This window comes from Triticum urartu, chromosome 5 (assembly GCF_003073215.2).
Source record: "Triticum urartu cultivar G1812 chromosome 5, Tu2.1, whole genome shotgun sequence".
NCBI classification, from domain to species: Eukaryota; Viridiplantae; Streptophyta; class Magnoliopsida; order Poales; family Poaceae; genus Triticum; species Triticum urartu.
In genome coordinates, this window is record NC_053026.1 from 568,784,152 (window position 1) to 568,809,626 (window position 25,475).

Sequence of the window (25,475 nt, forward strand, 5' to 3'; positions counted from 1 at the left end):
CCTGAACGAACAGCAAAAACAAGAGAAGCAAGATGAGTGCGAGAGGAGCTGCGGAATGAACAAGGGATGGGAGAAAATACATGCAATGGTGCAGGTTGTGGTTAATGTACGCTGCAAATAATTGAAAGAACTCCTCTAATCAATAATGTGGGATCAGTGTGGTCATCAATGGGGCTTTAACTGCACTTGTGCAGATCCGTGGGCCATACTCATCTATTATCCATGGAATATGACCAATATACGTTTTGGCATTGTAAATACAACACGAATCACGAAGAAATGAATGGTGTGGATACCATCCTCGTGTGGCACCATGTCCACTCGTGATTTATCGCAAGAGCTATCCCCTTTTTGAAGAAAAAAGGTAAGTTTCTTGTGGTGAAATACGAAAATATGGCAAAGGTGGTGAAGACTAAGAAGGTGGGGACAAACTTGGAATCTTACGCTGGATTCATTGTTCGTGGTCTACAACACTCCTTGCATAGTTAGCAGGACTCTCATCAAAGACCTCTTATGCTACTTATGGCCCATAAAGTAGCATCATGGTGCATGAGTGCACTATAAAAGTTCATACTCAAGTACCGTTCTTCCTCCCTAAGGTCCCGCCTTCGAGAGAACTATAAATTTCTCTGGGAAAAATGTAGAGCTACAATGTTGTTTCTTGATAAAATTGGACCGCTCTTTATCCGGATATCTCGCTAGCCGAGGCCCTCTGCACTCCCCCACCTTTGATCGCTTTTCGTCGCGAGCTTTCTCCCACTGAAAGTAACCGTTGGACCATGTTGTGTCTGAGGCTTGGTTGTGTTAGCCTGTCAATGACACATACACGGTGTCATGCCGCATCACCACTTCTCGCCAAATCGGTCAAATTGATGTACGCCCAATTTACGGAAAGCCAGCTTGTTGCTTATCAAAATTTTCATGTGGCAAATGTTTAGAATATACTTTTGACCTCTAACAACTAGCCAAATGTAATGGGCATTTAGATGGGAATTGCGTGATTTGTGCTATTCTAGAAGATGCTGACCGGACGATCTTCAGATGCCCCCTAGCCCGCTTCACGTGAGTGCCGTTAGGGAAGCCGCGGGCACGAGCTGGAACCCTTCGTCTGGTGCCGAGCTTCTTACGATCATCTGAGCTCTTCATGGCTCGATTTAGGGCACGATATAACGTTGTGTTGGGGCACTTCAGTGGGTTGTCTGACATATCCGCAACAAAATTACTACCAAGGCCATTTTCCTGGCTCACCCGGTTGTCTGTCTTTCCAAATGCATTCTTGTAACGCCCTCGATGCGGCTATATCTCCCACGTGTTGAAGCACGACTTAGAGGCATAACCGCATTGAAAGCAATGTCGCAAGTGAGGTAATCTTCGCAAACAACCCATGTAATACAATAAGGGAAAAGAGATACATAGTTGGCTTACAATCGCCACTTCACACAATACATGAATAAAGCATTACATCATCCAGTTACATACAAGGTCCGACTACGAAATCAAAATAAAAGAAGACTACCCCAAATGCTACACAGATCCCCGATCGTCCCGACTGGGCTCCACTACTGATCAACTAGAACGAAACAACACGAAGGACAAGATCTTCATCGAGCTCCTCCTTGAGCTTGGTTGCGTCGTCTGCACGGACTCATCGGCACCTTCAAGCTGGTTTTGGAAGTATCTGTGAGCCACGGGGACTCAGCAATCTCGCACCCTCGCGATCAAGACTATTTAAGCTTATGGGAAAGGTAAAGGTATGAGGTGGAGCTGCAGCAAGCGACTAGCATATATGGTGGCTAAACATACGCAAATGAGAGCGAGAAGAGAAGGCAAAGCACGATCGATAAACTATGATCAAGAAGTGATCCTAGAACAACCTACGTCAATCATAACTCCAACACCGTGTTCACTTCCCGGACTCCGCTGGAAAGAGACCATCATGGTTACACACGCGGTTGATGCATTTTAATTAAGGTCAACTTCAGGTTTTCTACAACCGGACATTAACAAATTCCCATCTGCCCATAACCGCGGGCACGGCTTTCGAAAGTTCAAATCCCTGCAGGGGTGTCCCAACTTAGCCCATCACAAGCTCTCACGGTCAACGAAGGATATTCCTTCTAGCGGGAAGACCCGATCAGACTCGGAATCCCAGTTACAAGACATCCTCGACAATGGTAAAACAAGTCCAGCAAAGCCACCCGATGTGCCGACATCCTGATGGGAGCTGCACATATCTCGTTCTCAGGGCAACACCGGATAGGTCAAGCTACGAGTAAAACCAGCCCTCAAGTTTCCCCGAGGTGGCCCCGCAGGCTGCCCATTTCGGACCAACACTTAGACAAGCACTGGCCCGGGGGGGGGTTAAAATAAAGATGACCCTTGGGCTGGCCTAACCCAAGGGAAAAAGAGGCCAGGTGGCGAATGGTAAAACCAAGGTTGGGCCTTGCTGGAGGAGTTTTATTCAAAGCGAACTGTCAAGGGGTTCCCATTATAACCCAACCGCGTAAGGAACGCAAAATCCGGGAACATAACACCGATATGACGGAAACTAGGACGGCCAGAGTGGAACAAAACACCAGGCATAAGGCCGAGCCTTCCACCCTTTAGCAAGTATATAGATGCATTAATTAAATAAGAGATATTGTGATATCCCAACAAAACATCCATGTTCCAAACATGGAACAAGCTTCAATCTTCACCTGCAGCTAACAACACTATAAGAGGGGCTGAGCAAAGCGGTAACATAGCCAAACAACGGTTTGCTAGGACAAGGTGGGTTAGAGGCTTGGTTCAACAATATGGGAGGCATGATAAGCAAGTGGTAGGTATCGTAGCATAGGCATAGCAAAAGAGCGAGCATCTAGCAAGCAAAGATAGAAGTGATTTCGAGGGTATGGTCATCTTGCCTGAAATCCCGCAAGGAAGAAGAGCGAGTCCATGAAGAAGACAAACGGGCGTAGTCGAACGAATCCTCACAACTCCGGAACGAAACCGAAGCTAAACGCGAGAAGCAACCCGGAAAGAAGCAAACAACAAAGTAAACAACCATCACATAAGCATGGCATGATGCACAACCAGGTATGATGCATGTCCGGTTTAAATGAGGCATGGCATGGCAAAATGCACAAAAAATCCTACAAATTAAATGGAGCTCAATATGCAACGAGTTGCATATTGACGAAACACCACATGACTTATTTAGTTCTCTCTCGTTTAGGTACTCAACAATATTAAATGTTGTTAGCATGGCAAGAGGTGAAGCATAATGAAACTATCTATCTAGGCAAGTTTAAATGAGGCCGGAACAACAAAACGACAAGTCCGGAAAATCCCCATATGCATTTAGCAACTTAAAGCAAACAACAATTTTAAACATTTTAGTTGTTGTTATCATGATGCGGATGACATGAGCAAGTTTTATGCAATATTTATGAAAATGTTGGCATGATAAGATACGATGCATTTGTCATCGTGGCGGAAACAAAAGGGGTGCCACGGCAACGAATCCGAAAGTGATGCCACGGCAACATATCGGTTCCGGTAGCTCATAGAGATACCGGTGCAAAAGGAAGTGGCGGGAGCGAGCAAAAGAAGGTGGGGCGCTCCCGGATACCGGGTGTCCCATGTGTCGACGACATGGCAACCAAGGGTCGTGCACGTAACAAACGGGCACGCTGCAAACACGGGGTTCATCTCGTATCACATAACATGCATTCGGTCCACGGACGGTCGTGCCGATGGTTATACCTTTTGAAGCGTGCCTTATCGGAACGGATCAAGTTCATAGAGGGAAGTAGGCGTTCTCGCGACGGCGGTAGTGGAAGTAGTTGTTCACGCGACGGTAGTCGGACTTGACGATTCCGTTACACGGGTCTTCGGCAACGGTAGTGGTACCCATTTTGTAGTCGTGCACATTCCGTAGATGTTTGAGGTCACGGCGAGGATCTTGACGTCCACGGAGTCTTCAAGGGTCGACGGTAGTGGTACTCGGGTCATCAGCGACGGTAGTCGTTCTATGCATCGGGCGTCAAGGTACTTGCCGTTCTTAGCGGTGCCGAAAACGGCAGTAGATGAACAAGATGCGTCGTTGTGGTACTTGGCAAAAATCTCAAAGAAAATGCCTGATGGTCCCCGTACGGGTCTTGGCGACATTCTTGCCCATCCAAAACGAAACAAGACATAAGGGCCTCTGGTGGGCAGCGGGCGAGCAGCGGCAGAAGATGTCGAGCCATAGCTGCTCATGCCCAACAATGAAACAACCAAATCGTCCATGACTTGGTGCTGGTGCAGAGCATCAGGAGGCAGGGCATTGCAGGAGAACGGGGCCGGAGATGGGGGGCGGTAGCAGCGGAGCGAAGCAGAAATGACAGAGCTCGGGGTTCGTGGTGCAGGGGAGCATGAGAGGCACCATGGACGCAGAGGAGACAAGGTGCACGACGGCAAGGCGAAACAGGCCCGAGGTCGAGGTCGCCAAGGGAGGGAGGCAGCAGGGGTGTGGCGATGCTGATGGCCTCGCGGGCCATGGCGGGCGACGGGCGTAGTCTAGAAGGAGTAGGGCCGACCGAAGCCGGGAGTTTTAGCAGCGAACATGCGGTCGGGCGTGACCGAGAGAGCCGAGGGCTTCGCATGCCAGGAGGACACGGCAGATGGCAGCGCGACGACCGGAGGGGTCGCGGGCGAGGAGCTACTCTCCTGTGTGTGTAGTGCGTGGAGCGCACAGGGAGAGGAGATCGAGCAGGAGGTGGCGGACGACATCCATGGCCATGGCGGTTGTGGGCGACAGAGCAGCAGAAGCGCGGGCACCGGGCCATGGCGACAGGGAGACGAGGCTTGGGACGACGTAGAGGCGCGGGGGTTGAGGGGATCGGGCGCAGACGTGATGATCTTCCCCTCTCTGCGTGTGGCGGCGCAGGAGGAGGACGAAGAGGAGAGGGTGGAGATGGGGATCGAGAGAGAGGAAAGGGAGGAGGGGATCGGGCCTAGGTGGCTCGGGCGCCTAGGGTTGAAGGAGTTAGATGGGCCGGCTGGGCCTAGCAGGCCGGCCTAGGCTGGGCTTTTCTCTCTCTCTCTCTCTTCTCTTATATCCTTTAGCAGAAAAGAAAATCAAGAGAGGGAAAAGAAGGAGAGGGTTACGGAAGGATTTTGCGCATAGGGATAATTTCCCCAGACTTGCAAAAATGAGCTTGATCCCGCAAAATAGAAGTGGGCACGCGCTTGAAGTTGAATTCAAACTCATTTGAAATTAATTCAAATGATTTGAATAGGAAGTGAGGTTTGGGAAGGTCCAAAAATGTTGAGACTTTTGGAGGAGCCTCAAAAAAAGAAGAAAGAATTTTCGGCAAGGTTTGGAGATCAACTCGAAGCAGAAAGGCATGGGATTATCTGCACGTGTGTTATGGGTGATTCCAAATTATTGGAATATAATTTATATAGATCCCTAAAATATTGGGAGAATAAGTTTTAAAGAGTAATCACCATAGTGAATATCCCTCGATTTAAATGGACCGAAGATCCATGCAATTTATTTAGTTAAGAAAAGAAATGACATGATGCAATGCACATGATGCAAAGATGAAAGCGATGAACCAAACAAATCACACGAAGAAACCCGGAAATCCTGAAAGGCAACTGAAGTTCTGGTCTTGAGGCGTTACAATTCTCTTCTTGCAGCAATGGGAATCATTGGGGAAGAACATGGACACTAAGGACATGCATTGGGCGTTGAACAAGCTACACTACATCCATAGCATCGCCAGAACCCCGTTCCGAGCCTACGTGCTCTTGTTGGGCGTTCCTAGTCTAATCCTCTAGAATTATCTTTAACTCGATCGAACTCCCTTGTTATGTTTTAGGTTTTGTGTTGAGCTCCATGTACTCTGCCTATTGTGGGATTTATTAATTAAAGTCGGACGTTGTTTGCGTTTTCGTTCTAAAAAATGTTACTTGGATGTGAAAGAAATTTTCTCTATTTTTGCTCACACAATTATATCTTATGTTTTCTCTACCGGCTTAGAACTTGAAATTTCCAATAAAAAATTCAAACTCAAGAGGAATTGCATCGTGTCACATTGCATGTTAATGCACACCTCTTCAAAATTAATCACACCAATGCTCATCTTCTGAAAGACCTGCGGTAATTAAGGGCCTATTCAATCCATAATATTAAAAAAAGTAAGAAAATGAAAAAAGCAAAATTGTAACATGTGCAAACGATTCCTACTAAATGGTTGAATTCGCACTGAATTATAGATTATTTGATTATAACATATGAAAAAATATTTTCAAGAGATACTACTCAACGAACAAAGAATATATTAGGATGAAAATGTATATGACTCAATCATACAAAACAAGCAGACCCATATAGCAAAAATCCCTAATTATTCTGATCTTAAAATTTCATTATGAAATCTTTTGACTCGTAGAGGTCCTAAGTACATATGTAGTATTGTTGGAGCTGATGCATACATTTTCTGATCCCCCTCGTGGAAGTTTTGAACTTTTCATATTTTTCTAATATTTCAAGGATCTCAGATTTTCTAATGGAATACTAAGACGAAGAAAACTGAAGTATTGGAAAGGAAATATTAAAATAATTATAAAGCTATTAAATTAAAAAAACCTTAAAATTATCTATGAACACTCATGAAAAATATGGAAAATGAAAAAATTCGGTTACACTATATTTAACCTTATGTGGATATATGAGTGCCCCTTCATGTGTGAGCGATTTTATTTTATGTATGAGGTTTGTGATTTTCTTCTTTGCTTTTTTTCTTTTGTTGGCAGTTCTTTTTTTTTTTTGCAAAAGAAGCACAGAAAGCCCGCATCGTGTTGATTACATATTTATTGAAAAAGTGTGATATATACAAGGTATGTTATATGCCCAAAGGCCAGGAAGATATAAACTTCACAGGTTGATTTTCTAATTTTATTTTTCCCTACTTACTAAGCTTTCCTTGTTAGCGAAAACCACCATCCAGTTTGTTAGACACCAAATCTAGAGTTGGACGGATAATTGAAGGATAAACGTGTTTTCAGAATTTTTGTTCCCTATCACAACTAGTGCGCCCCATGCCATTCAGCTTATGGGAAAAATAATGAATGCCTACCAACCTTTTCTGCTTGCATGAATAATGCTTTTAGGCCATGGCCCTTTATATACACCACTGCATCTTCCTCGAGCAGATTACAACCTTTGCATGTCCATTTTATATCTTATAAGATGTTGGTAGAATTTTTCTTAGTATTGATAGCACTAGCTTCGAAAATCAAATGGGTGATGGTCACATATACATATTGAGTAGAGAATGAGAGAAGAAACAACAGAATGTTAGAACTAGTGGGAACAGAAGACATCGAGAGCAGCGTTGGAGACACGGGTGAAAGAATTCGAAGGGAAATAGGACATTCTGGATCTTCACGAGAGTACAATGTTACGAAGCTTTCCATTGATCTCTACTCCTAATCTCTACTTCTAATGTCTCAGTTGGTAGATCGCGTTCCGGGTTTTATTTTCGTCCCACCATTTTCGTCCGGTATTTTTTCGTTCCACCATCCACTGGTTTTTTTTCGTAGGTTTTTTTTCGGGGTTTTTTTCGTCCGCTCCTCTCGATCCCTAGAACTCCAAGAGTAGACGCCGCCGCCCGCCCCTTCCAGCTCCCGCCCCCAGCCCTAGCCGCAACCCCAACCCCATGGAGGTCGAGATCAAGCTCCGGCTCCCCGACGCGGCCGCACACCGGCGCCTCTCCTCCTTCCTCGCGCCCCGCCTGCTTCGCACCGACGCCCCCGCGCGGCCCCTCGCCGCCGCCACCCCCGCCCAGCGGGTCCGCCTCTACGGCACCGACGACCGCGACCCCTCCCGCGCCGTCCTCACGCTCAAGCGCCGCCCGCGCATCGACGCCGGCGTCAGCCGCGTTGAGGAGGTCGTGGAGCCCCTCGACCCCGCCCTCGTCCTCACCTGCGTCGACAACCCCGCCCGTCTCGACGCGGTCGACTCCCCCATCATCCGGCTCGTCTCCGACGAGTACGGCCTCGGCAGGGACAAAGCGCCGTTCGTCTGCCTCGGCGGCTTTCGGAACACCCGCGGTGTGTATGAGCTCGAGGAGTGCGAGGGGCAGGGGCTCATGCTAGAGCTCGACGAGACACACTTCGATTTCGGCACAAACTATGAGATGGAGTGCGACACCGCGGAGCCCGACCAGGCCAAGGAGGTCCTGGAGCGGCTGCTCACCGTGCCTGGGGTGCCGTATGAGTACTCCCGGAGCAATAAGTTCGCGTGCTTCATGGCCGGGAAGCTGCTTCCGTGACTAGGTTTGTGGTTGGTCTTTACCGTGTCCCAAATGATGATTAAACCGTGGTTGCTATAAAACTTGTGTTTCATTAGCACTTTCTTGCGACAATAGGCTTTGTGGCGAGTGATTTCAAATCTCACAAATGTAATGTTTAGTTCTGTTACATTCTGGTATTTGATAACTTTCATCCAAGAATACTATCTTGGGTGGCAGCATAGCAACACAAGGGTTTGCATTTCAATCCTCGTAAAAAAACTTGTCCTGGAGCATGATCCGACAACCTCTGGGAAGAAGCCGGGGCTGGTATGTCTGGTTCATTTATATACAGGACAGACAATCTACTCCCTTTGTTTCTAAATATAAACCTTTTTTAGAGATTTCAATACGGACTACATTCAGATGTATATAGACGTATTTTAGAGTGTAGTTTCACTCATTTTGCTTTGTATGTAGTCCACATTAGAATATCTAAAAGGGCTTATATTTAGGAACAGAGGGAGTAGCTAGGAACAAACTGAATTTCGTATGTCCGCCACACGGTTATGGGCAATGGGCCTGTTATTGCAGTCTCACCACACCACATCTTGTTCTGCTCTCCGGTGCAGATGGGCATCCTTAGATTCACCACCTCCCTGATGAGCTGCTTCTTGTCTTAACCCACCTTCCTGATGAGCTGCTTCTTGGTCTCAGGCATACACGGTCATCGTTGGTATCTAAGTTGCCACCTGACAGATCTGTTCTTATTTCTTATTAGGTACCTAAAAGGCTGAACCTGATCTTTGATGAACTAGAAGACCAAGATACCAAGGTATGCCTGAGTTCATAGCTTGATTCCTTACCATATAATTGCTGAAACATGCAGCGACATATGATTAACCTTTGTACTTTATACTTTGCTAAAACATTTAGGACTCGAGTGGGCGACTCCAAGAATGGGTACTCCTGAAACTTTAGCCAGTGGCCATGTTGATGGTATTTTTTGGGAACAGGGGAGGGCGTGTGTTATTGTTCAAACCAGGCGCCTGATTTTTTTTAATCTTTAGCCAGTGACCACATTGCTGCCCTAAGCGATGAACAGGGGAGGGCGTGTGGTATTGCAGTTAACTATGTGTCATCTGATCATCATAGTGATTGGTAGATTAAAACCGTAAGCCACCTCTGAATTCATATCGAAGGTAGTTCACCAAGATCTGCGGTTTTTATTTGCATTTTATAAGTTTTAGAGTTTCATGTTACCGCTTTAAATACGTAATTATGGTTTCATCTTCCCTTTTTGGCGCCAGTCATGCGAGCTGGTCTTTTTCTGCTTTGATCTCCAGGATGTGGGAAAACACTAATGACAATTTATTTTGAGATTGCCATATTCTTTCTACCTAATTTGTGTTCTGTATAAACTGTACAATGTTTCCTTTCCTGGAACTTTAGGGGCCTGATCAATTGAACAAGTATATTGGGGAGAGTGAATCAGAAGTAAGGAAAATATGAACCCGTGCAAGCACTAACTCACCATACATCCTATTTTTTTGAGGTAATTTTTTATGTTTAGCTGATTGCGTGTGTGGATTTATTCTTTCGGGAACACTTGGTAGTTACTTTGTACAATTATGAATGCGTGGTACATCTGTCATGTGATTTATGAATGTGCAACGCGTGGAATTAAATTGTTTGACCATGCCTTCCTTGTTTAGGTAAAACTAAGTAGTTGTGGCAGCTTTGGATGAGAGAACCCAATTCCTGGTAAATTGGACACCATCAATGAGTTCGTCGAGTTTGATTGAACTCTCATACTTTGAACATGCTCTATTGAAAGCAAGGCCATCCCTGTCATAACAGGTACAGTAAAATGCCAACACATATATGATTGATGTTATGGCAGTATACTTGACTTTGGGGATGACGAGATCGACGGAAGCAACAGGAGCCCACGACTCATGAGTTCAGCGGCGTCTACACGCCCTACATGTAGTTGTGCACCTCCTCCTCTTGTTTTCTTGCATGCGATCAATGGTTTCAGATCTCTATTTATCACGGATTAGAATATATATTCTGTAACAATGCTTTCCTACATTTGGTGGATTATTGCATTTGTATTTTTTATCGTTATCATCTAGAAGATTATATTCTGTATGAATGCTTTTAACAATGCTTCGTCAGGCTGTTCCCGCCGATGCTGCTGTTCATGCCGTACCCCCAGTGCCTAGCATCACCGGCAACAAGTTCAGCGCTGTCCGACAAGGTGTCCTGCAGGGACAACCTCCGTCGACCTGTCATCGAACTTCAGTATGCATGCTTTGTTCTCTGAAACTGAATTCAGACTTTGAGTACTACTTTTATTTGAAAGAAAATATGTGCGTGATTCCACAACTTATGCCAAAATGCATAGCATAGCTTGGTATACATGAATTGCAATCTGAACGTTGTTCTCGGTGTCTTCATCCTGCTTTCTGGTTCTCTGTATCTGTCATCTTATATCTCTGCTTTCTGCTTTCTGGTGCCTAAACCGAACCGTCGAATCTGTAAATATGTACCAGTACCAGTTTGAACCAGGGGATGGTTGGTTGTTTATGTGTGCTGTTAATGAGTTCATTCTGCTCTCTAACTCATTGAATTTTTGGATGTCAATCAACAAGCTTCCCCTGACTGATTGATTGATTGATTGATTGATTTTTGGCCGGTGCTAGCTTGTGTGTCTTGTGTCGGGCGAGGGAGAGGGACGATGTGCATACGGGGTTGCAGTGCAGAGGCGCCGGTGGTTTCAAGTTGCAGGGCCGGGAGGTGAGGGCACAACGACAACAACACTACGTCTCCCTTCTCTCTGTTATCTCTCTTTGTACTGAATTGTCCCCTCTTTGTTGCAGAAATTTCACGGCAACCAGGAGTAACAATATTTTTGGTTACTTGGGAATACGATGATGTTCTGGTGACGTGGAACATGCTGAGATTTGGACTTCAATCCTTGATTGTGCACGGGTATGCATGCTTCACACCCATGCTGCAAACATATTTTCATTTTCGAAGAAAGTAATAATACTATAACTACAAAATTCATGTTGCAGATTTATGCTCCATGTAGTATACCTGCCCATTATAGCTTTATTCAGTTCACCGTTTGCACCATCATGTTCTGAAGTTTGAAATGTACTCCCTTTTTATGTAGGGATTTCCGAAACAAGCAGAAGACTAATAACTTATACGACATCAAAGATCTCTGAGATTTTAGAGTATGCACCATATTGATTTACTTATCGATCACACGTATATTGAGTTCATGATGGAAATATACACGAGTATTTTCATTGTATGGAATTATTTTAATTACTACCAGATGGAATTTGGGAATTAGTCTTACAAAGCTTCCAAAATCACTAAAGTTATACAGCTACTACAGAACTGGTTAAAATCAGTGATGTTCTATAATATCTACATGACTGATTACAACACTGCTCATGTGATTTGGTACTTTACTATATGGTAGCTTGTTTTACCCCTGAGGCGAGCTAATGATTGGGAACTTATAGTGCCAAACTGACCTGCATATTCTGTCAAACATTTTGTTGCAATATTTAGGATCAGCATGGAAGCTGAATTTGTCACCTGATGTTGTTTAATTGTGTGCTACTAAATTCATTGGTTGCCAAGCCTTAAAACTATCTGTAATAGCATACCTTGTTTTCAACATCATTGGCTTGTTTAGAATGCTAAACTGAAGAACTGAAGTACTGAACAAAACAATACAGAAGTTAGTAAAAAGTGTTTAAGAGGAATTTTTGGTCTGTAGTCTGTACTTATAAAATCTTGTGGTCATTCGTTTTGACCTGATCCAAGGCAAGGCCTATCAGTGTTAACTCCCAGGCTGTAAAAATTGAATTGATGATTGCATACTCTCGTGTGGATTTTTTATGTGCATGCACGACAACCATTCATTTGTGCCTTTCATCATCAGATCAAATGGCAAGTTTATTGTCTGATTAATTAGAGGTTTCTATTTTGGAATGAAATTTTCTGAATTTTTGCTATCCCACTGGTCCTTACTAATTCAGTATATACTAGGATTTGAAGTTGTGATCATCCATTGTTCTACTGTGGAGACTAGGATAAATGATTGCAGTTGCAGGGCCGCCGCCGTTGCTGAACACAAACGGGGCTCGGAGCAGGCCAAACTCCGAGGTGGACCGGGCAACGGATCGTGGAGAGGCGCCCAAGGATTTTTTTTTTTTTTGCTTCTATTGATTGTGCCATCCGATTGGTTTAGACTTTTCACCATTGCTAATTACTAGGGGAGTATGGGTACCGGACCTGGTAAGTGGCCTACATGCTACGCTCTTGCCAAATAATTTGCAACCATGCTTGCACTGAATTTTTATTTATTTCTACTGTACCTTACAACAACTTCGTGATGTAGCAGTACTTTGCACTAGCATGCACCTGCAGATATAATATGGAAAATGACTGTCATTTAGAATTACTTCCAAGCTGCATCGTCTATCTGAATGTCAGCCTGAAACCACTGGCTGGCACACATAAAATTTTGGAAGTTGTACGTAGTCCTCCTTTGAGACAAAATTTATGTCTATGATTGATGAATCAATATAATTTTTTTGTTCAAGCTGGATCCAATAGAACATGGCTTTGGTGGTAGTTCCCAGTACATGTAGAATTTCTATCCTTCTATATGTGTACTGAAACTATTTAAGGTCACTATGTAGTAAATTCATCATACTATATGTCCACGGAAACCACTTAAGGTCAAAAGTGACAAGTAGAACCACATGCATCGTTTTGGGTAGTCTAACTTGACTCTATTACTTTTATCTCATAAATCTATGATCGGTGCTTTTTTATGTGGAATATTTTCTGGAGCGGTTGCAGGTGTTAGGGATGCATTTATATATGGGATAATTGCATTAGCTATTTCATACGATTGGCATGCAAGGATTTTTCTTCTTTAGTATAACTCTCTGTATTTTTATTGTTTCTTTTATTGTTTCTAGAATGCATTTCCATAATAGAGATGGGAAATGGATAAATCGTTGTCGTCCTTCAGTGAGCAGCCGAGGAGGAGCTCCTCCATGCTGTGATGTGGAAGACAGATACCCTGTCCGCGACGCCCGGTTCTGGCCTCATATACATGTAAGTACCCGTTCGTTCATTAATAGATAGCATATAAGAAAGTGTGTCGTCTGAATCTGGATCATGCCATGCACAAGACTATTCAGATTGTTTTCTTGAGGAAAGTGAGTATTCAAGTTGGTTAGATGAAAGTGTATCATCATTTTTTCATGAAAAATAATTTCATAATACCATATTGCAGTGACTTCCTATGTCATCAGCAAATGCAGTGGAGAAGAAGCCGGTTCACCACATGATCATTTATTTGTTATTGTTTTTTTACTATTCCCTGTTGCATGTATAATCAGAAAAAATAAAACTCCTCCTTTCGGCCCATACTAGGAGTCTGGAAGTGATACTTTTGTGAGGAGTGCTGGAACATGACTGGATCAAGCGAGACAGAGAACGATGGATGAAAGAAAGAGATCAGAAACGGGATTCACTCTTGACCACCTCATACATACATGTGTAAGAGCTTGTCACCTCATACATATCTCTTGTAGCTATATAGGGCTCTTTTCGTATTCTAGGAAATTTTAAAATTATATTTTACTAGGGATGTAAGTATCAAATGCTAGATATGTGATCTAGAGATTTTAGACTTTCAGGATTCAACCATTAGTTGTCTTCCTTGAATATTTCTTTATTTTTGAAGGGCAATCTGTTTTTTTAATCCTTGAAGCGCCATTTAGAACATATGATCGTGGTTGTCAAATTCCTGTGAAATGCATACCTTTGATCTCAGTTTTATAGGGAAATTAACATGATCTCATTTTTATCATGCTGACAATATATTATGTTATACCTTTGATTTTGGTAATGGTGTGTTTTCCCATGATTGCTGTCATTTTGTTGTCCTACATGTGTCTGTGCGTTGGGATATTATGAAGAAAAGTTGCAGCTATCCATACATCATTATTTATGGCAGAAGGGAAATCTACTGAATCACAGTCACATTTCCTAAAACTCTCGAATTCCAACTTAGCGGTGTTGATGACCATGATGAAACTGTGAAATATTAAGCGGTACTTTTCCATTGATTCTTTCATTCTCATCGTATCATTGATGTGACTGTGTGACTCAAGTTTTGATTTCTCCCTCACCTTTTAAGTTCAAAGTAGTATTCAACAAGTTGTTGTGTCGAATATAAATCTCTGAAACACTAGCTACATAAAGGTTCAGTTATATCATCAATAATGCCAATGCTTCTGGCTGCTGTTGCTGGCTCCTAACAGCAAAATCAAGTCTGGAAACATGTGTATGGTAATGGTGTAACAAAAAAAATCGAGAGAGGTTTTGAGTATGCTTTCTTAGCTATGACACATTGATTTAGCTTACTTTGCTAGGATACCAGAACTAGCACTCTACGAGTGAAATAATTTATTTATTTAGCACCATTGTCAAATTATTACTTTGTATTCCTGAAATTTTAATATAACTGAATGTGGTGAAATGCAGTGAAAATATTGTTGTTTTTGATTTAAAAATGGCTAAATTGGAGGAAAGCATTTCTGCTACATTCATCAGCAATACTGCACCATATACTATAGAAGCTTGGGCCACTAAATCAGCTGTTTCTGATGGATCTTCTTGGACTCAACAGTATCAATCTACTTTGCATGTGGTTTATTTTATTCTTTAGCTCAACGGAAAACCATGGCAAGTTCTGTTTTACCTTTAGGGTGTTGTAAAAATGATTTCAATGAGACCAATTAAGTGACTAGCCTATGGAACAATGATGATCTGTTGTTAAAATAAAATAAAAAAGATAAACAAAAAATGATGATCTATTGTTGATTGTCTTCAACAGAAACAAACATGTTCATAGTTTTCTTGTATTTTTTCTTCGATGTGACTCTTTGCCTGACATGTTGATGTTACTATGTATCCCATATTTGATTTCACATAAGGAATGTCCATCCCTGAAGCACAACCTCGCGTACATTGTTAAGTGAACCAGACTAAGTCCGGAAGAAGATTGAAAATTTCAAACGTGAGAATGACAACTACAGGAAGACTATAAGACTTTATATCGATTCTTCTTGTATAATCACTAGAAACGCCTAGGGCCAACTTTATAATGATTTTTTTCTAGACAGGAGCGCCAAGTGATTGAGTCATTCATCGCTATGGACGTGAATATCTGACAAGGGCCACCTTGATCAGAATCGCTCGATAAACCAGTCCTTCCAGAAAGACAAGCAAATCCTGCCAGCAAAATCATATTACAAATAGACAGGACACAAGGCATCCCAGACCACACAAGCAAGTAAATGATCGATATAGAGGTTTCAATGATTGATCCACACAATATGGGAATACATGCTACATGCTAAACAAGTTAGATGGATCAAAGTAATGATGGTCAATAAAGACGGAAAAATCATGGCACGCAACAGACGAGTGACCGAGTATAATGAACTTTTTATAGTCATGGATTAGTCATGTGTTAAACAAGTTCTGTTCATGGATTAGTTATTATCAAGCCTACTGTTCTTTCTATAGTCATGCGCTATTTTTTCAATTGAACACATTGAAGTTCCTATAGATTTTCATGGTTTATGCAAAATAGCTGAGCCTGGTTGTATTATTCATACATATTCAGGAGTGTTAGAGTCTAGAATTCATCGGTTTATGTCGTGGAGAGAGCAGTAGTGTTGTTCATCTTCTGGTTTTGATATAATTACTAACATTTATTCATTTCAAAGATTAGTGGATTAGTGCATGCTAACAAACCCTGTACTGTCAAAGCATTGTTCCAATGTCTCTTAAAATATATTTTTTCATAGAGGGTCGTTCTGACAAGTGTGGTAGCATGCTGATCCAATAAAAGACCGGCGAAGACAAGATCAAGTTCCGCCACTTCTGCTTTGAAGAGACTGCTACCAAGCTGTACCTCAGCCTCAAGGACAAGAATGACTCCAGTTTGGGGTTCAACATGCTGCTCGCAAATCCTAATACAATATTTGAGTCTCACCATGTTGCTTCCATTATAAAATGTGGCTTCGTGATGGCAGTATTGCCAACATTGACCTCATCGAGTCCACCAAGATTAATAAGCCTGGGATCAAGGATGCAGGTCCCTATCACATTCAGGCACATATATCCTCATATGTAGTCTGATATATTCAATGGTAGATCCACCAGGTATACCATCAAGGTTAAGATCAACATGAATAACTCCATTGTGTAGGGCTAATAACTCCAGGTTCAGTGGGAGGGAAACAATTGTGTAGAATGCCCTATCGTTTGATGTGATATATGCCCAAGAGATTAGGAGTCCTTGATTGTAATATGTGCCAATTCTTAAAGAAAGCAAGGAGTGAAGTAGAAGCTTCACCATTTGAGCACCAAGGACTTATCATTGACTGCAATGTTCATCAGGTTGCTTAGAAGATATAAGAGTAAAAGTATTATCATCTGTAAATATTCTTTTCAAGTGAGATGAGCAGCAGTACCAAGATAGATAACAATGTTAAAGTATCTTTAGATATTATTTTTTTCATTTTTTTGATAGAGCTGGCATTTATTTGGATATAATTTTCCATGGTGGGGAGAGATGGCGACGGCGCGGGGTGAGTAGGTTGGGGGAATGAGATATGAGTGTGAGCAATGTGTTGTGGGCTGAGAGAGTGAATTGCCTTTTTTAGATAAGAAGAAAAGGAGTTGTTGATTGCTTTTTTAAGGGAAAAGCCACTGTTTGCTTTGAAAGAAATGTCACACATTTTTATATAGTGAATAATATCATGTATCCTAATAAGTCATTTCTATGGAATAATTACCAACAAGTGATTTAAAGGTGAGCCATATCGAAATTGGATGTGACCCACTCTAATAGAAGGCACGATGCCACTCACTTCGACTAAAAATGTCACATGCTGTTATCTAGCAGCTAACTGATGAATATATCTTTACTTTTTCGGGTCAGAGTTTAAAACTGATGGCTTCGGATGATGCTTTGATGGATTGGACTGAGACCTCGTCGAGTTTTACACAATCAGAAGAGGTGCATACAAATAATTGTTATTTTTTGTATATATTTTGCACATGATAACACAAAAGGTATATTTCTACATATATGTTTATTATTGTAGGGGATGAGAGAGATAAAGATGGATTATGTCGATGTTTAAAAACATCGACAAGGGTCCCCATGCGATGTCATTGAAAGGCGCAAAAATATCATCAAGTTTTATACACCAACATGAAAAAAAATTAAAGGCCCGTGGCAACGCACGGGCATTGTACTAGTCGTTTTAATTACTAGCCAGTCATGTATTATTTGTGGCTAAAACCTTGCCATTTGAAGAAAGCTCGTTGAGGTACCCTGCTACATGGTAAACTGGCTAGATCATCAGAGTGGTAATCTGAAAAACAGATAATGGATGTTTATTGTATTCCATGTTTTTCTTTAATCTAGAAAAAAAATTAGATTTCAAAATGGAGAGCTGAGACAGATGTTTCAAAATCGTGGCTCGCAACATTACTTGTTGAATCTTCGTGGATCCAATCATTGTTCGTGTGTCTATAGATTGGATTCTTTTGGCCCTGTGTGTCTAAGGGTTCCCGAGTCACGGTCCCTAATGCGCCCGAGTAGGCAGTCACATGGGATAAGAATATGGAGCACTACTTTAGGGACTAGATAGAAAATGCGGCTTGCCGCACCCCGGCAGCCCAGGCAGCAAGCTGCCGGGTATATCTATATACAACCACCAAAACATTTCAAGTATAAAAAAACCACAAACACAAATCCATAAAAAAGGAGCAAAACAACAATCTTACAAAGAGCAATATTGCAAAAAACAATGACCCTACTCATTTAGTTATTGTGAGGAAATCAATCAGACACAGGGAACAAAACGATGCCATCCACGCGTGCTAACAAAAGGGACACACCGGGCGTCCAAATGAATAAGATCTCAAAATTTCCACACGCAACAAGCAGTATCAACCATACATGTATAAGGATGAATTAAAGCATGAGCACTGCCAATTGTAACAAAAGCGATACAAAAAATATATATATACGATCATCCCAGACGTAATTAAAGAAATGGACAACAGGCACACATAGACATATTTAAGTCATTTGCCAACAACAGCCATAAGCACCACAAGTTTGCGTCTGCTCATACTCCACTACATTGTCGGCGACACACATTCAAGCAAACAGGTAATAATAAGGTAGGTTTTGTTCAAATTTAAAAGTACCTGCGGCACATACCCCCTAAAGGAAATAAAGCAGCAGATTGTATACTAAGTGACAGGTCTTCATGTAGACAGGTCCGTACGATGAAGGGGCTTCATGTTGAGCACGTAATGAAGCACCACGGATATCAGCAAATCCAGGTATCATCATACGTCCATAGCCAACCATCATGGACCTGAGACATGAAAAGCCGAAATCAAAATAAGAACAGCACACGCACAACGCGAGTGAAAAGACACCAAAGATAAGGACAAGGCATATATACCAAAAGAGTGGATCAATCGGCGTCAGCTGCTCTAGAGCTTATGCCTTTTTCTGGCACTGGGATCCTCGCCTCCCTCCTCTGCATCAACACCCCTTCAAAAACAACCAACAGTTGAACACAACAGAATGGAATCGCATCAACAAACATAACAGCTGATTCAAAATATCTGGAAAAGGGCAAGCACCTTAAAGTAACCCCATCAACATCCTGTGTTTTAGGATCAACAACTGGATCCGTGACCTTAAGAAAGAAAGCGAAACAGGCGTCAATGCTAAATTAAGAATCATCTTGTCAGTCGTAAGATAAGACAGAGCAAGCACCTCATTAGTAGCAGGAGGAAGCAGAGGCACATGCACAACATTCTTCGATGCCTTATTATTTTCCATCTGCTTTGCACTGGTACTGCAATCCAAAAACATAACATAGATTATCCTAACAAGTTGGAATGTAGTATTTCCAAGGAAGTAGAAAATGCTGATTTTCAGTGCGCTTGCATCACTTACACTTTGTTGACAGATGCCGGAGCTTTTTAGAGTGGATCTTGTTCACTCCCTAAGCACCGCTAAATGGCAAAAGTATATAACATCTTCTTTGATGTGTTTATTTTGAAACAACCAAAACTCAAAGCTTCCCTGAACACTTTTTAGCCAAGTTAACATGAACAATGCATAAAACAATGGACCATGGGAGGATATAGCTTCCAAGTAAATTTATATTCCGTGAAATGAGATATATTAGACATGAACCTAAACCTATCTTGGCTTCCATAGGGTTTAATATAAATCAGTAAATGGTTATGTGCTGACGACTGTTATCCAAAAAATGCATTTGCAAGAATTTCTTGAACTCAACTCGCACATATGTACAAATGAGAATAAGCACATGTCATGCAATTTCTAGAGCAAGATTACCCTGGTTGTTTTTGTTGCCTTTTTCTAACTGAATAAGAACTTATGCCATTTAAGCTACCCATGCATGGTTACATAGTAGTCAACAGAGACTGGTATGAAATAAGAAATGACTACAATGGCAGAGGTAGCTTGTAATTAAAAGAAAACTGGAAGAAAAATAGTACATGAAGAAATAGGAACCACGACGTCTATATCTATCAATTACCTCCTCCGAGTCTCTATCAATCATCTACTTCCACAAAATCACAGGAAATCTCACCCTGGAACAACAGGGTACAAAACACATAGTCAACGGACGATGCTAACTATCTAAATGTACCACCGAACAGTAAAAACCATATAGAAACATGACCTTCATTAGAAATAGTGCCCTGGTTGACCTATGACTAAAACTACAATCTTGAGCTCTTGTAATTTCACGCATTCAAATGGAACCATCTTCAGGAGTAATAAATCAGGGGAAAGTGTATTCCAAGGAATGAAACAACACATGAATTATTAAAAAATAAATTCATAAAACATCACACGAATGTAGCCAGCTATTTTCCAATTTAGTACAAGCATAACATTAGTTCTCCGGGCATGTAATGCAAATATTAAGCTGAAACCTAGACATTTATAGCAACTACCATAACTCAGATTTGACCGAGCAAAAGGCCTGACAAAGAATATAAAGGACAATTTTTATAGCTATTTCTCCTTTTAGTTTAAACCTAGTAGAAACAACAAAAAAGGAAAATAGGTAAGGTAGCATTTGGAAACTACTCTAATAAAATGTCATTCAAAATCTTCAAAGTATGTTTTAAGGAGAAGGGTCAATTACCTAGAACGACTTTCCGATTAAAGGAAAACATCAAGCATCTAGCGCAACAGGACACTCTAATTAGTTTTTTTTGTAAGAATGCAGCATCATGACAATTTCAGCGGGTCACGCTCGATTCCACTTTATGTGTGTACCACACCTGTGATAGTGACAGGATCAGGAGTGAACATAAAAGCACTATAACATGGCCATTAGTTCGCAATGTTGTGAAGTTATACATAGTATCAGTATTGCGCAACCGCCAATCCAAGAAAGTTGACGTGCCTGATGCATCCCTACATCTCAATATGAACATACTGATCGAAGACACTACAACACTGGATCCTAAGCTACAGTTGAGGCATACAAAACTATAAGTGTCCGTTCTTTTCATATATAAACAACCTTTAGTATCTCAACCAGAACCAAAGCAAAACAAAAAACATGGTTAAGTAACCAGCAAAGGAAGAATGAACCTTTTGGAATTTTAAAGTAGCAAGAATGAAAAGTTCTTTTTTGCCTTCAATATTACACACATTAGGGGAGGTAGCTGCAGTTTTATTGCATAGTGGGCTCAGATTTTCCTTTCCTCGATCATATAACCTACCCCCATCATCTCTTATCACCAGATCGATCTGTTTATACAGTAGAGCTGCCCTGGTTATCACTCAACAAGAATGACCATCCAAGGACAACAACAAGTATCACAGGATCAAAAAGGATTCTAGAGACAAGAGGGAGGATCCAACTTGATACCCACTGGTGCCTCGATTGCTCAAAGGCATACTAATTCCAGCCAAGGTAATCATCATCGCCCTAGCACGAATAAGGTTGAGCATAAATAAGCAACACCTTTAAATACAAATAAAAAATGGTTCAGGGCTCATTGCATGGCTGCCACGGACGCCATCGCCGGCGCCGCTGATATGCCGCCCTCCTCCGTGGCCGCTGCCGCCATCGCCATGGGAACCACCTGCGTGGGAGGGAGGGAGGCAGCTACAGGAGCGAGTGAGAGAGAGGAGGCGGCAGCTAGGTTTTCATCGCAGGAAGCCGCAGTCATTTTATACCCCTGCGCCCCTAAGCGAAATGACCCAGATGCCCTGGTGGGGGCATGGTATTTACATTCTATTGCCATTGGAATTTTATCCGACGGCTCACAACGATTTGGCAAATATCCGACGCCTCACGTGAGTCGAGCCCAAGATCCGACAGCCGGAATCGCATCAGGAAACCGATCGAACGGTCCAGAAGCTCCATTTTGCTTCAGACTCTAACAAGGGGATGGGATGGGATTCTCGATTCAGGGTTCATTGCATAGCGGGCTCAGATTCACCTTTCCTCGATCATATAACCTACCCCCGTCATCTCTTATCACCAGATCAATCTGTTCATACAGTGGAGCTGCCCTGGTTATCGCTCAACAAGAATGACCATCCAAGGACAACAACAAGTATCACAGGATCAAAAAGGATTCTAGAGACAAGAGGGAGGATCCAACCTGATACGCACAGGTGCCACGATTGCTCAGAGGCACACTTATTTCAGCCACGATTAATCATCATCGCCCTAGCACGAACGCCACTGATCAATCTAGCAAATCCAGGAGAATAGCTATAGGACCAGGGCATCCATATGTAAACCAGAGCATCACATTAGCTCCTATGATAGCAACTAAACATGAACAACATCCCGCAAACCCTAAAATGGCATGGATCCACAACTACAGGAGCCGATGCATGAGTAGGGCATAGAGCATCAATCAGACGAGCACCACATCAATATAGCCATGGACATGTCCCATAAAGTAGCCGAAGCAGAGGAGCGGGAGGAAGATGGACCTCACCGAGGGAGGCTGTAGCTGAGGCAATACTCAGTGCATGTCGGGGTTGCGCCTGAACGCCGTCCAACCGGCGAGGAACCGCATCGGAGTTGCGCCTTGCACCGTCCCGCCGACAAGCACGAACACATCAAACAACCTGTGTAAGGACGGCATCGTTGTTTATCAGAAACAATTAGTTAGGAATTACTATTTAACAAAAATGCATTTTTTTAGCACAAAGATATACACAGAAAAAATACAGAGCTCAAGTAGGAACCCTAACCTCTCACCACTTCTTTTGAACATCAATATAGCCATGGACATGTCATACAGTAACGATATACACTGGTTTTTAAAGTGTAAGTAATGGTCCAACTCTCTGGGTAACCAAAGCTTACCCAATCACTTGAAACCAGAAACTGCTCTATTTTTCTACTTTTTCTAAGCCAAGAAGGTGCACAATCAGAACCATGATCATGTAGTGTTTTCTCAAACTAATTAATAACAAAGAGTAAATCAGCGGCTAGCAGGTGATTCACTAACATGGGTTATGCACATGAAAGAGATTTGCTATAGCATAAATGATGAGACTGAGAGCACCAACATAGATCTGCAGATACCCTTCCAAATCCTCTTCCTATTTTTTTCGTCTGCTAAACCAACACAGAAGAGGAATAGGAGCTTACACATATTCTTCTTCTTTCCAACCGCTCTGGAGGACTGCATCTTTGCCCCTTAGGATGCATACTAATGATGCATACTCATCTTTTGCATTTGATTGTTATTTTCTCCACATTAATCTCTAGAATTGAATCATCCATGATCTTAATGGATCCTTTAAAGGGGCCATGAGTGGAGTCATTCTTAAACATACAGACCTAGAAAAAGAGGAATGTTAACTTCAAACGAAACAAAAACACAACAAAATGCTACAACACATGCAAATATGGACTTGTTACTTCAGCAGTGAAGAAAAGAATATTATGGCAGAATTAAATTTGTCAAATTCCAATGCAGTAAATCATCCGACTGAATGATTCTTGTTGTGGCACCTAACAGAAAAATAGGAAACCCAATTGCGTAAAATTAGGTGTTAACTAATGCTTCTATGCTCGAAATAAGTGCTACATGGTCTGATGCAATTTTGATACAAAAACGGAGATCAGTAAAGAGAGACCTTTGGCAGGTTGAGCAAGAACCAACGAGATCCAGTCCAGGTCAGAAGCAGGGGCGAGGCAACATCCTGCAGCAGCAACAACAAGAGAGAAGTTAGCAGAAAAAAAGTGTGGCCTTTCTTTTTGTCTGGCAACGCTTGAGCCCATCTACCAACCACCATCAGACCTTGCCTCTGCTCCCAATCTCAGTGATTCATCCACTGCCTAGAACTGGATGACTGATGTGAGCAATAGAAAGGAAGGACCTCATCTCACCAGGAACAGGACGGCGGGGCAAGGCAGAGAGACAGTGGCGGCGGCCGGATCCAGAGGCGAAAGAGAAAGGAGGGGGCGAAGCGAGGGTTGTGAGGGTCAGAGCATCAGCTAGGGTTCTCACCTAATCGCGACGACCTCGACGGAGACGTGCATCTCCTGCGTCCACCACCGCACGGGGAGGGGATGTTCGTGCATCTCCTTTGTATCGGGCTTGGGAACGGCACATGAGCGTGTCAGCGGAAGCAACGCTGTGGGCATGGCGGATCTAGCCTCCACCTGACCTTCTCGAGAAGGTGAAACGGCGGCGGCGGGCGCCTATGGGAGAGAGGGAGGAGGCGGCACCGAGGTTGGGGGAGAGGAGATCGGCAATAGGATGGGGGCGGCGGCTGGCTTGGGACGGGAGGGAGAACGAACCGGGAGAGGAGGAAGGGAGGGGGCAGGACGGCGAACCCACGCCTCGGGTAGGTGCCAGCGATGGCAAGGCGAGCGGAGGCGGCGACGCGAGGCGAGCGGAGGCGGCGGCGCGGCAGGGAGCGCAAGGAGAGAGAGAGGGAGAGGGAGAGAGAGAGGCGAGGCGGGAGGAGATGGCCGCGGGGGAGGCGCGAGTGCGGGAGGGAGGCGGCGGCTAGGGTTCTACCACGGGAGCTGCTGCCTTTTATACCCCCACTACGCGAAATGACCGAAATGCCCCGGGGGGTAAGGTATTTACATTATGTTGCCATTGGAATTTTATCCGACGGCTCACAACAATTTGGTAAATATCCGACGCCTCACGTGAGCCGAGCCCGAGATCCGACGGCCGGAATCGCATCAGGAAAACGATTGAACGGTCCAAAATCCAAATGAACGGGAGAGCTCCATTTTGCTTTGGACTCTAACAAGGGGATTCTGCGGTTGTGGATGTGGAAGATTTATACCTCATAACTTTTTTTAGGGCAATTTATACCTCATAACTACATGATCCATTAGGGTGAGCGGGCGAGTAGGCCATCCAGTCACGACGAGCGGACAAGCAGTTTGAGCGTGCTAATGAGCCGACTTAGCCTTTATCAAGTGAAGTCACGCTGCAACTTTACCTTTCTAATCTCCATCCAATCCACATCCTACGGTCCAGTTTACACAAGGGGAAAGGCTCTCAACACTTAGCAGTTTTCAGCATAGCAGCAAACATCAATACAAACTAGGTGCAAACAACGATGCAGTGGCACTTGAACTCAGTTTTATTTGAACAGATTAAAACCCAAAAAATAAAGAACTGTAGATACTCATAAGCAAACTATAAAACAAAATTTGATCTGGTGTTGAAACCCAAAAAATAAAGAACTGCAGATACACGCTGTCACAATACCAAATTTTGTTTTATAGTCTGCTCATGAGTATCTGCAGTTCTTTATTTTTGGGGTTTCAATCTGTTCAAATAAAACTGAGTTCAAGTGCCACTGCATTGTTGTTTGCAGCTAGTCTGTATTGATGTTTGCTGCTATACTGAAAACTGCTAAGTGTTGAGAGCCTTTCCCCTTGTGTGATCTGGACCGTAGGATGTGGATTGGATGGAGATTAGAAAGGTAAAATTGCAGCGTGACTTCACTTGATAAAGGCACTGTATCCCACTATAGGGTCAAATTGTCGCAGAAGG

At 42.9% G+C, this 25,475-nt stretch overlaps 1 protein-coding gene across 5 annotated transcripts; it reads left to right on the forward strand.

The window, feature by feature from the left end:
* Nucleotides 1-7,678: 7,678 nt before the first annotated feature.
* On the forward strand, nt 7,679-18,056 carry LOC125510814 (triphosphate tunnel metalloenzyme 3-like). 5 transcript variants are annotated; one of them, XM_048676082.1, is made up of 11 exons: nt 7,679-8,313; nt 9,049-9,102; nt 9,204-9,230; nt 9,720-9,822; nt 9,983-10,127; nt 10,449-10,574; nt 10,976-11,069; nt 11,153-11,264; nt 11,452-11,515; nt 12,403-13,424; nt 13,746-18,056. In XM_048676082.1, the coding sequence occupies exon 1, from the start codon at nt 7,695-7,697 to the stop codon at nt 8,307-8,309; it is 615 nt and encodes a 204-aa protein (XP_048532039.1). In that variant the 5' UTR covers nt 7,679-7,694; the 3' UTR covers nt 8,310-8,313; nt 9,049-9,102; nt 9,204-9,230; nt 9,720-9,822; nt 9,983-10,127; nt 10,449-10,574; nt 10,976-11,069; nt 11,153-11,264; nt 11,452-11,515; nt 12,403-13,424; nt 13,746-18,056. The 5 variants fall into 5 exon arrangements, 4 of the variants coding, with proteins under 4 accessions (XP_048532039.1, XP_048532037.1, XP_048532035.1 ...); XM_048676080.1 differs by having other exon boundaries at nt 12,409-13,424; XM_048676078.1 differs by adding an exon at nt 10,128-10,256 and having other exon boundaries at nt 9,983-10,031; nt 11,452-13,424; nt 13,746-18,055.
* Nucleotides 18,057-25,475: the final 7,419 nt, after the last annotated feature.